Source organism: Chlorocebus sabaeus, chromosome 24 (genome assembly GCF_047675955.1).
Source record: "Chlorocebus sabaeus isolate Y175 chromosome 24, mChlSab1.0.hap1, whole genome shotgun sequence".
NCBI lineage: Eukaryota > Metazoa > Chordata > Mammalia > Primates > Cercopithecidae > Chlorocebus > Chlorocebus sabaeus.
This window is the reverse complement of record NC_132927.1, coordinates 80,554,926-80,566,955: the sequence shown is the minus strand read 5'-3', so window position 1 is coordinate 80,566,955 and position 12,030 is coordinate 80,554,926. Positions and strand designations below refer to the sequence as shown.

The window sequence follows — 12,030 nt, the reverse complement described above, 5'->3', positions numbered from 1 at the left end:
GAGCCGCCACTGTTTCCGGAGCTGACAACAGGTCCAGGAAGGGACCCCCGGCCAGGCGGCAGCCCTTCTGTCCAGGGCATTTCCACATCTGGTGCAGCCCATCAGGGCGGGGGGCAAGGAGCCGGCTCGGTGCTCCGATCTGGAAACTGGCTGGCCACACCTGGCTGCCCCAGTGCCCCTCCTGCCCAGCTGGGCACCTCTCTAAAGGCCCAGACCCTCCCAGGTCTGCCAGCCAGGACTTCAGGGACCATTCCCATCCTATGGGTCTGCAGTTCTGAAGGCCTCCTACCCCCTTTCTCTTCTGCTGGGAGGGGAGGGAGCAGGGACACAGCCCAGTCCACCCAGCACTGGCCGGCACGCCATCCCCAAGGGCCTGTACCAGGCGCCAGCCCAGCTGGGCAACTCGGGGCACAGACAAGCTCATTGAGACCCTCGTCCCCTCAATGGCCTCCCCTGTCTTCCCCCGCATGCCATGCTGGGGCCTGCAGCTATGGCTGGTAAAAGGCCAGATAGGCAAGGATGGCCCCAGCGAGGTGGGGTGGCAGAGGGGCAGGCTCATCAGGACCCCCAGTGCTCAGAGGCATGCTCAGTACACTGCAGGGGCTTGGGGGTCACCTGCACACTCAATCCAACTCTGTACAGGCTGTAGTCACCGGGCAAGGCAAGGGGCCCCGTGAACTCAGTTTCAAATCAAGCCCCTGCCTCCCAGTGGCCCCAGCCATCCCTGGGCAGAAACTCAGAAGCCTCTGCATGTGAGAGGCCACAGGACTGCGCACACCACCAACTCCTCCTCCAAGGCTGCCAAGAGTGCCCAGGATCCCAGGGCTGGAGCGCAGCTCCACTCCAAACACGGCCCCCAGAGCGCCCACCTCCTGTCAACTGGCCTGCCCCGTGACAGTCTTCACGTGAGCTCCAGCCAGGCCCATCTGGGGGCTTTTCACAGGCCCACCCCTTGGAGACCCCCGCGCCGTCTCATGGGTTTAACTCTGAGATCAAACACTGCCGCCCCAGGAGCCGTCCAGACGCCAGGACCACACCTTCCCAGGACCTTTCCCATGGTCACAGCACTTTGCTTATGGAAACACAGTGGCGAAGGAGAAGCCAGGGAGAGCCTGGCTCTGTAGCTGCGAGTGAAGTCACTCACACCCCACGCCCCCACTTCTTCCCCAGCGGGCAAAGAGGGTCTGTGGTGGTTGCCGCCCCTGCACCCCTGCTGCCCAGCTCCTCAGGCCCGAGCCCTCCGTGCCCTTCACGCCACACAGTAGGCACAGGGATGAGTTCAGACCTCCCGGCCTCCGCCCTCAGGCCCCTCTCCTTACAGGCCTCTGGGGCATCTACAGAGGGCAGGGACCCCATGCCCCACAAGGTACAGCCCTTCCCACAACACCAAACGCAGCCAGGAAGCTGGGCAGGACCAGGACAAGCCTTCTCCCAATCACCCAGCAGGCAGGCTGGGCCCCTGGCACCATCCCAACACCCAGACACACCCCTGCCAGGCACCCCAGGCCTCCCTGCACAGCCTTAGCGGCCACCCACCCCCAAAAACAACCACCTTGTTCACTGGTTGCCATGAGTCTGTGACCCCTTAATCGACTGAGGCTCAGAGAGACTGAGACACCTCCCTCAGGCCACAGCACCAGGGCCACAGAGCTGTGGTTCCAACTCAGACCTGGGTGACCACAAGGCCCAGAGACGCACCCTTGCCACTGCCTTGCTGGCCCCTCTTGGGGAGCCTCTGGGTTGAAGAGGGGTCCCAGCCCCACCCTCAGGAGAAAAAAAAAGAAAGCCAGGCGTGGAAAATAACGCTTGGAGCCAGGTCGCCTGACACTTCTTCCTGGTGAAGGCAAATGTTGGGGGGTGGGGGAGAGGGAGCCCCAGGGATGAGGGAAGGAGAGGCCTTTCGGCCTTGCTCAGGGGAGCCCCCACCGACTAGGTCAGGTGGCTGGAGGACAAGGGCTTTGTGGAGGTCATGTTGGCGGCAGGGGTGAGGGTCCTGGAGGCCGCTGGGAGGCAGAGCTGGGTGGCAGCCATGAACTGCACCTATGAGCTGGAGAAGGAAGATGGGGACAGGACACTTAGAAAGAGTTCCCTGAGGGCACTGGGCAAGGGCCAGCGTGTGGCACGCTCCACCAGAAACAGAGGCCAAAGCTCAGGCAGCACCCATCACATGGGGTCAGAGGCCAGCGCAGGAGGGACGCAAGTAATCCATCCCAGGCCCAATGCAGCACGTTGAGCTGAGCGGCCTGGCTCTGGGCCAGGTGGGACTATACGTTGCCTTCAGCCCCAGGCACCGGGCTGGGCCACACACCCCTCCCCAGCCCTACAGCTGAGGCCTAGGATGCTGCTGGGGTCGGGGACAAGTGGACTGAAGAGTCTCCATGGAGCACAGCGCAGCCCTGCGGAGGGCCTCGGGCCACCACAGCCCACGGGTCCTGCCTAGAAGACTCCATCCTGGAGAGGCAGTTGTGGCCACAGCATGCCCCTGAGCAAAATCAAGACACTGTGACACCTGAAGTAAAAGTGACCCTGAGCGCCAGAGGAAGCAACAGTGACGACGCAGCCCAAGGACTCTGTTCACAGGCGGGAAACTGAGGCCCTGCAGGGCAAGGATACACTGTGGTGGGGGTGGCAGCCTCCAGAGCCTGCCCTGAGAAAGTCTCATCAAGCACAGTGTTCACCCCAGCAGGAAGGGAGCAGCGGGGGTGCAGAGCTCAGAGGCTGACGAGGGCTGCCCATTCCTGGGCCAGGATTTCCAGAGGCCAGACCACCCAGCCTGGCTGCCACCAGGAACCGGGGAAAGCCCAGCTGACAGCCACTCCCCCAACAGCCCAGACTCCGCTTCCACGGACCAGATGGAGCAGGCTGAGGCAGACACGCCGAAGGCACAGTCAGTCCACTTTTACTCTGTTTACTTACTCATAGCCCACACTGTCTTGCATAAAGATTGTGTGATGGCTTGCAGGAACTACAAAAATAAATTAAAAACAAAACCATGCAACCACAGTCAGTCGTAACTGGAACAAAAAGAATGATCCGTTCCCATTAAAGACAGAAGAAAAGTCCCATGTGGTCCAGAGCTGAGTAGCAGATTTGCCATGAGTTTCCTAGCAGGCAAAGGAAGAGAAGAACTAGACTTTGTTACTTAAGGCAAAAACCAGCTCTTCTGATTTCCAAATAAGAGATCCTTCCGGGGTACTTAAGGGAGCTTTGGGAAGGCCCCAGACTCATTCCCTTAGCCCACTCCAAACCCTCACAACTCCCTCCAGCAGGACTCTGAACAGCTGAAGGTTTGGGGGTGGCCTGCAGTCCCCCTCCTTCGCTGTCCTCCACCTGGAAGCAGAGAGGCAGTGAGACCAGTGGCCACAATCCCATCCCCACCCAGCCCACGTGTGACCACGGCCAGACTCCCCCAGAGCACGCCCTGCCTGACATAAAGCCTGTACCCCGGAAGCCGCTAGGGCTCCATCTCCGCTTCTGGCTGGTGTTCAGAGGACGATGGTTCACATCCCTTAAGCTCAAGTCCTCCCCCAAACGCCCACTCGCAATCCCTGGGACCCCAGAGCAGCCAAAAAGACAAGACAAGCACAGGGACGTGCCCTCAACCCATCACATGCTGAAGCACAGGGATACCCGGAGGCAGCACCGCCCGTCCAGGGAAGAGAAAGCCCAGGTCCCACAGAGGCTGCACAGCAAGGCTGGGCCTGACCAGGCTTCCTCCTGGCCCTTCCCCGGGCTCTGTCCCCGAGAGTAACTGGGAGCTCCGAGCTCCACAGCCTCCCGAGCAGTGCCCTTCCCAGTAGAGTTAGCCAGTGCCCTGCCTGCCAGCCAGGGAGCCGTGCCCCTCTCACCTCCAGAGGCTGCCACCAAAGCCTGCAACACCTGGGCTCAGCTGGGAGTGCTGCTGATGCCAGGCACCCCACCCTGCGGATCCCCGAGGCGGGTGCCATTGCCAGATACAAAGGTGGCCCCAGCAGCAGCGGAAGCTGGGCCAGGCTCCAAGCAGCAAGGGAAGGCGGCAGCCCCAAGTCTGGGGGTCCAGGACCCTCCCAGGACCATTGCCTATCTGGGGGCAATAGACCCGGGACCCTCAAATCACAGGCCTGGAGGCTGTGAAGACAGAGATGTCCCCATCCATCCAGGGGGCTAAGAGGGCTTCCTCAGACAAGTGACGGAGGAGGAACGAAACGAAGAGCTGGCAGGAGTCACCTCCAGTCAAACCAGAGAGGCAACAGGAAAAGCAAACAGGACTCGCCAAGCCATGCAGAGCGGGAGGAGGGTTCCCGGCTTCAGACCCGGGACAGCTGATTCCCTGTACACAGGGGCCACTCCAGAGCTTCGCTGGGAGGAGAACCCAGAGCCACAGCCTCGATGGGCAGCTTCCCTCACTGTTCAGCTGCGTGGCACCAGCGGGTGGCACCAGCAGTGGTTCTGTAGCTCTTGGGGGCATAAGGACGAGGCCCCTGCCTGGATAAGCAAGAGATGCACAGGAGCTAAATGAGAATTGATCATTTTCCCCATCAGGGGCGATAATCAATTCAGCACTGGTATTGACGCTTCAAATGTCATGGGGTCTCAGGAGGAGCCAACACCTCACATGACATGTCTGTCAGCAGCTGGAATGGATCCCCAAGCAGGGACCCTCTCCTTGAAGCAGGGGACCATCCTTTGTGGGGGAAGGGGATCGTCATCCTCCACTTGAACTGTCATTTTGAGGGGCAGAGAGACGGAATCCAGCCCCAGCAGTCCCTAGGGTGACCACCAGCAAGTGGGGTGTGGGAGGAAAAGTCTAGTCACTCAGTCATTCAACAAACACCTCCAGGTGACCCGGACCCCATGCCTGACCTGGCAGAGCTCCTTCTTGTGGGGGAAACCAGGACTGGGGTCGGGGAGAGGGAAGAGGTCTGTCAGAACCAGTTCATGGTGGTGGGTGAGCATGGGGAAGGGAAGGGGCCTCACGGAGAAAGAGGGAGGCCCCAGCTTTGCCTGCTGAATGGGAGGCACTGGGATGCAACCTCCCACAGGGACATCTCAGAGCTGGGGGCACCTGAGAAGGGGCCTCAGAGGCCAGAGCAGGGACACTGAAGGGCCTCCAGCCCAGGGAGGCCAGGGGGTCTGGGGAGAAGGACAGCATCTGTAGCACAGCAGACAGAGCAGCCCATTAGAGAAAGGACCCTGGAGGCCAGGGGAGGCCAGGCCACAGGGGGCCGCTCCAGGCCATGGGGGTCCTGAAGTAGTCAGCCCGGAGACAAGGCCTGAGGACCCTGGTAAGAGCGGAGGGCACAGTGTGGGGGCGCAGTGAGGAGCAGGAGCCACGGCCAGAGACCCAGCATGGGGCTTCGCCTCCACACCCAGGGCCAAGCAGCTCAGGAAAGACAATGCCCTGGGGCTCCAACCTGGGCAGGAAGAGAATGTCCCCCTCCCCTACAGCCCCAGACAGGGCACCAGGCTCAGAAAGGTGGGGAGGGCACAGTCTTATCCATGCCATGGGGATGAGGTCCCCAGATGGGAGACCATGGTCACCCTCACTGCCCAGACAATGGAACTGAGACAGGCTCAGGCAGATGAGAGCACGCAGCAGTAAGGGAGAGGCAGGCCTGGAACCCGGGCTCTGACAGACCCAGGCACAATGACTCGGAGTCCCTAACTCAGCAAATAGCAGGAGCAGCCGCCAATGTGAGAGTGCATCCTTTCCGGGCACTGCTCCACATACCTGTGCAATGGGCACAAAGATGGTCCCGTGTCACAGACGAGGAAACAGAGGCCAAGAACTCTCAGGAACCTGCTCAAGGGAACTGCCTCCTGGCAGGAGGGTGGGCAAGGGCCCAGCAGGGGATGAGCATGGGCAGGACCATGGGGGCATCGTGGGCTGGCTAAAGAGCAACACATTCAAGGAGATGCTAGCAGGCAGGCCCTCGACCCTCTAAGCGCCCCTCTACAACGGAGACAGGCAGGGAGCCCAGAGGTGAGGGCCTCTAACATACAGGCCGGGTCCCAGAACGTTTCCCCACTTCTCTGGGCCTCTGAAGATCCAAGCATGAGACAGACAGATGATTGTGAACCTCTCTGTAAACTGTAAAGGGCTATCCTCAAGGAAGCTCATCTCTCCCCTAAAAAATACGAAATGGGCCCCTGGGGAAATCCTAGAACACCAACCCTAAATACCGCTTGCCACGTTGGCCTTAGACAGCAGAGGCCAGGGCCCCTTGGACAGTGCACCGGACTCCAGGGAGCACACTGGGGTCACCCTGGCCACCCCAGAGATTTCCCTCCCAACCCAAACACAGAAGCAGCCATGTCCACACATCTGGGCCCAGAAGGCCAGGCCAGGGCTGCAGGCTGCAATTCTGCTGGGACTCTGGGGACCTACACCCACACAGGGGACAGCACAATGACACCCGTAAGGCCCCAGGATAGCAGGTGCAGCCCCCTGTGCCCTGTGGAGAGACAGTGGAGGATGGGGCCTTCTCTCCTGGGGGCACAGCACCCTGCAGGCGGGACAGCACTTCAGAACAGACCCCAGGTGCCAGAGGAGGCCACAAAGCAGAAGAAGGGGGCCCAGAGCAGAACAAAACCCTGGCTGAACCCAGCCCGGGACCCCGGTGTGCTAAGTGCCAGTGCCAGCCAGAGAAGGGGGAGCCCCCAGCTGGCACGGAAGAGGAGTTTCCAGTGTCAAAGGCCAAGTTCAGGGGAGGCTGGAGATGAGTGGTCTGGGACTCCCCTGATGACCCGTCTGCCAGAAGAGAACAAGACGCCCCCCTAGATGAGGAACCTCGAATCCACCAGGGACTAGTATGACCTGCAGCTCTCTCCACTAGGACCCCTGGCCTGCCCACGACCAGGAGCCCCCTCCCCTCCACGACGCCATACCAGGACCATGGTCCCAGGGCCAGGCAGCAACAGCTGTTCAAGTCCACTCCAAGAATGGGGAGACCAGCTCAGCCCTAATGCCCCTCCTGTCTCTGGCCTGTTTCCCCAATGAGGCAGCAAGATGGGCCTTTAGCTCTGGCTGGCCCTCTCCAGGGGGCCCTCAAAGGTCTCCTGCTGCCTTTTAAACTAGATATAGGCCATTGGGGCACAGACTATAGCCAAGGCTGCAGCCTGTCCAGAGCAGAGAACAGGGTGGGTCCAGTCCTACCCCAGGACAGGCCCACAGGTGCCTGGCCTGAGCCAGAGAGAGAGCTGCAGCACTCCTATCCCTCGGCAAGACTCCTGAGGGCCCAGAGAGGGTGCCCAGGAGACCAGTGCCCTGCCCTACCCTGCCCAGCCCCAGACAGGGCAGTCAGGGTCTCAGCTCACTCCAACCCCCACAGCCCTCCTTAGAGAACTATATTTAGATTCAATGGGGATTATGTGGACTTCCCAGGAACTCTTTCATAAAGGCTGAAGGCTGGGCAGCGGGCTTCCTCTGGAGACCCCCACCTGCCCCCAGCCTTTGCAAACTTCCAGTATGCATTGTTCCTGGAACAATGGTCCCTGCTCCCTCCAAAGCCGGCAGGCCCACTGGCTGGAAATCCAGAACCCCTCCCCTGCAAGCACCTGCCCCTGGGGCTGGAGCCTGGGGAACCCAGAGGGCCTAGACTCAATTCCCCATGGGCGGCCACTGTCTCACTCTGTCCCAGGAGGTGTGGGACAACAGTTCTTATCCTTGAGGCTGGGAGAGAAGCAGACAGGGACCCCCCAGCTGCTATGGCCCACCCTTTCACCTGCCAGGCCCCCCGGCCCCAGGTATGCAATTTCCAGACACCTGGCTGGGGGCCCAGGTGCCCCAAGGGCCACAACGCACCAAATAACCTCTCCCTGCTGGCAGGGCAGGAGCTGTCCCGCCCTGGGTGGAGTCCCTGCCATCCGCTCTCTCTCCTCCTCCTCCCACGCAAACCTGCGTTCCAGCTGTGGGACATCTGGGCTGGTGGAGGAACGCCAGCCCAGGCCCCTCCCATCCGAGGCAGCAGGGCCCCTGGGGGGGGGAGCTGAGCTGCCCTAGCTCACACCTGGTATTACAGACCGGGAAATTGAGGCCCGCAGAGGGGAAGTCCTGGCTGATAACTCTCCGTGGAAACAGCAGCAGGGAAGGAGTGGAACCCTGCTTCCCTCCAAGTCCCAAGTTCCACCCAAGTTCGGCGTGGCCCTGCCCGGAGGGGTCGGCCTAAGGAAGGGTCACTTACCCGGAGGGTCGTCCCGGGCCCGCTGACCAGCTTCCACGCCTGTCGCTTGAGCTCCACAAGCTTCGTGTGGCAGTGGCGGCACCAGCCGCCTCCGCCGGCCGAGTGGCCCTGCTCTGCGCCGGCCCCGGCGCCCTCGGGCGCAGGGCGGCTGCCGTATGGGTCCTGGTCGGGCCCGGCGGGTAGCCTCTTTCTGGGGGACACCTCCAGCAGCGGCGGCGGCTCGCGGGCCGGGCCGCCCTCGGCCACCTGCAGGGTGTGGGGGCGGAAGCGGACAGTGAGCCTGGGACGTCCGGCGGCTCCAGACCCCAGCGCGCCCTGCCCCAGAGTGACGCTCTCGCCAAAGTTAGAAGCCTTGGGCACGACCCTGGCGCTCACCCACTCCCTCCATCCCCGGAGGTCCCGCCTGCGGGTCCGCTACCCTCAGCAGGAGGCCCCGCCCCCAGGGACGCCGCGCAACCCGCGAGTATCTTCGCCATCCCGGGCCCCCGCCGCCCGCCTCCCTCTCCAGGCCCGGCCGCGCGTACCGCGGGCTGCGCCGCGCACAGAGGGACGCCGCGGCCGACCATGGCCCGGGCACGGGAAGAGCCCGGCGGGCGCTCCAGGCCGCGCTGGCTCTCCGAGGGCGCCGCGGCTACGTGATCCGGCCCCGAGGCGCCCCCATGGCCCGACCCAGCCGCTCGGAAGTTCGCAGATCCTGCGAGTGTCGCGGGGCGCGCGGTAGCTTCGGTGGGCGCGCTCAGGAGGCGAGGGCGGGGCCGGGGCGGGGCGGGGCTCGGGCTCCCGGGGCTGGCGGCAGGGGGCGGGACCCCAGAGAGTGCCCCGCCCCTGCCCAGTGCTGGGCGGCGCGTCGGGGTTAGGGTCCCCGCTTCCCTGCGCGGCCCCGCGTACTCCAAGGACCCCAACCTGTTAGGTGAGTCCCTCCCTTGGGGAGGGGCGCTGACGGCCGCGCGAGGCGCTAGTTGCGCGCGCGCATGCGCCTCCCGCCCCTCTCCCGGGACACCAGGGCTGCGCGTCTCCCAGGAGGCACAGACGCCCCTCCCTCTACAGGCGGGAAAACTGAGGCTGCGGAGGGGACGCTCTTGACCAAGTCCCACGATGTGGTGGGCCGAGGAAGGGGTGGGACCCCGGCCCCCAGACTCCCAGGCGCCTTTCCAGGAAGCCCAGCGTACTCTGCGTGTCGCGGGCCACTTTTGGTCTAACTGTCGCGCGTGGGTGAGTGTCGCGGCGGTGTGCGCCTCGGGCCGGGAAGCGCCCGCGCCGGCGTATCTGTGCCTCGGCGCGTCTACGAACGGCACGTGTCTTAACAGCCGCGCGTGTGCCCGCAAGTGGGTGTGCACGCCGTGCCGCCCGGGAAGCGGGAGGTCCCGCGGGCGTGCGCCGGACCTGTTGTCAGCAGGCCTGGCAGATGGGAACTCAGCTCCGGAATTAATTGCCTGTTTGTCTCCGGCTGGGAGGCCGCCCCCCCACTTCCCTGGCGACCAGTTGCTCTGTGCCTAGCCGGGCCCCGAATGTCGCCGGCATCCGCGGCCGCAGGCAGCTCCGGGGCCAGGCTCCGGGTCAGCCCCAAAGCCGGGGTCAAGCCAGGCGGGCGCGGCGGGCGGGCTCCCTGTGACGCGAGCGCCCCCTGCCGGCCGCTGCGCACACGGCTCCGAGACGGGCAACCCAGCGCCGCGCGTCCCAGGCCTGAGGCGCACGCGGAAACTCCGAAGGTCGTGATCCCGGCGGAGACCGGGACACGCGACTGCCGGCGCATACAGTGAGGCCTTCGCAGAGACTCAATACGTCAAAGTGGCCCTTTCCGTTTTGCCCACCCTCTTTTACTTGGATAAGCCTCCCCGCCCACGCACGCACTCCCTAGAAAGTGGGGTGGGTGATCCCCCTCCCGGCTTTCCGGGTCGTTGATGACCTTCGGGGTTCGAAAACGCAAGGGGGTATGGAATAAAGTGGCAGGGGCTCTCCACTCTCTGAGATCCGTAAGCCTGCAGCCCCTTTCCACCCAGCCTAGGGGTCCGGAAGCGCTTCCCCTACCCATCTCATCGCAGCCTGGAGAAAGAAAACGGGCGTCAGCCCACATCAGGATCGGGGTACCCAGAACAACACCCAAACCCCACCCGGCACTGCCGGCTGACAGCACCACCACTCGCCGCTCCACTGCTCCTGGACACACACACTCTATATCCCGGGCCCCCCACCCACACACGCAACCCAGAAGCACGCAGCGGTCGGGAGCCCTGGTCCTGCGCCCCGGGCCAGCCACACCCGCAACTTCAGCGCTTCTACCGCTGTGGCGCTTCGGGAAGCACAAGCTCACATCCTATATCCGCAGAACACGGGGTGCACGAGGGGGCTGAAGTCACCTCGGGAGCTCACAATCAGTCAGGGGTCCCTGACCCCCTACTTCGCCCATCCTAGCAAGGCGCAAGGTGAGCCCGAGAGTCCCTGCGCTGCGCTCTTCGCCCTAGCCACAGCCTCCGGGTGGGTCCGGTTGGGGCACAGCCTTGATGGGAGAGGGAGACGCGGACAACGCTAATGGGGGAAAGTGCGGCAGCGAGTCCCAGCCCGGACTGCGGGACGCCGCTCCGGACCGGCTGGCTCCTTCCCCGCGCCGCACCCCCGGCCGCGCGAGCCGCGCCGCAAAGTCGTGGGACGGCGCCTACGCCGCCCGCCCCTCCCGCCAGCCCTCACCTTGCCTCGTCGCCGCAGGAGGTGGCTGGTGAAGCCCAGGATGATCTCCGAGTCCAGGCAGAGCGCCCCCATCTCCAGCAGGCTGGGAACCTTGCGGGGCGCGCCGCGGGGCGGCTCGGGCGGTCCGGGCAGCGCCATGGAGGAGCGAAGCGCGGGGAGCAGCCCCGAGCGCCTCCCGCCACCGCCGTCCCGCCCGCGCGCTCACTGGCCGCGCGCCCGCCAAGCCCTGGTCCTCCGCGGCCCGCGCCCCCGAGCCCTACGCTCGCTCCGCGCCGCGCGCCCCCGCGCTCCGGCCCCGCCCGCCCGCGCCGACAGCGCCCCTTCCGCCCGGGCGGCGAGCCAGACATCAGCCACGCGGACTGGAGGTGGGGGGGCGACGGCCCCGCCCGCCACGGGGCGGAGGATGAAGACCAGAATCGGGTCGCGGTCTGCACCCACCTGCCTCGCGCGCCCCCAGACGTCGGCGCCTACTGCCGGGTATCCGGCAGGGAGAGGGCAGCGCGGCTGCTGTAAAACCCTTCCGACTGGGGCATAATCGCAGCCCAATCTGTCCTGAGGACACCGGGCGTTGGGGTCCTGGCCCATGGAAACGCTCAGAGCCCAGTGACCTGTGCACTCCACCCCGCCCACGCTCCGGAGCCCCCATTCAACCTTGGCCTATGGACCTCCAAGGCCCACCCCAACCGGACCACGGAGCGTGCCCAGCGGGACCCGCAGTCTGCACCTCCACTCCAGGATCCCGATCCGGTGGCGACCGGTGGCCTTCCCTGCCCGACCCCGACTCCCTGAGGGCTGGAAGATTCGGGCTGGCCGCCGGGCACGACGACTTTACTTTCAGGGTCCGGAGCTAGGGGAGGGGGTGGGCGCTCTGCCTGGGTGCAAGCTCAAGCCCGGGTCCGCTCTCCTCCTGTGGGCTGTCCCAGCCTCGAGCGCAAGTGGGTGGGATGCCTGGCTTGAGACAGGAAGGGGGAAGGAGGATCAAGCAGGCAGAGAGGTTCGCCTAAATGCGCTAGGCCCACGTGGAAGGTCTTTGGGAGTTAAGGAAGTGTCAGGGACCCTGCCCAGGGGACATTATGCGCCTTGAGCAGGACCTGGAAGGTGAGCAGGCGAGGGAAGGAGAACGTTTTCAGCAGCGCCGGCACGCACCTATGGCCTGGCTGGGGTGCTAAGCTGGGCTAGACTT

At 64.3% G+C, this 12,030-nt stretch overlaps 1 protein-coding gene across 4 annotated transcripts in view; it reads right to left on the bottom strand.

Annotated features, from left to right (window-relative positions):
* KIF26A (kinesin family member 26A) overlaps positions 1-11,040 on the bottom strand; it is a 42,986-nt gene extending 31,946 nt beyond the window's left edge. For 2 of the 4 annotated variants that reach the window (XM_073011359.1, XM_073011360.1), the window contains exons 1-2: positions 8,687-9,505; positions 8,163-8,408 (exon numbers count right to left, since the gene is read on the bottom strand). In XM_073011359.1, the coding sequence (XP_072867460.1) occupies positions 8,163-8,408; positions 8,687-8,728 (288 nt within the window). In that variant the 5' untranslated portion in view covers positions 8,729-9,505. Of the gene's footprint in view, positions 1-8,162; positions 8,409-8,686; positions 9,506-10,847 lie in introns of those variants that run through there. The other 2 variants (XM_073011361.1, XM_073011362.1) reach the window with 2 other exon arrangements.
* Between the last annotated feature and the right edge of the window lie 990 nt (positions 11,041-12,030).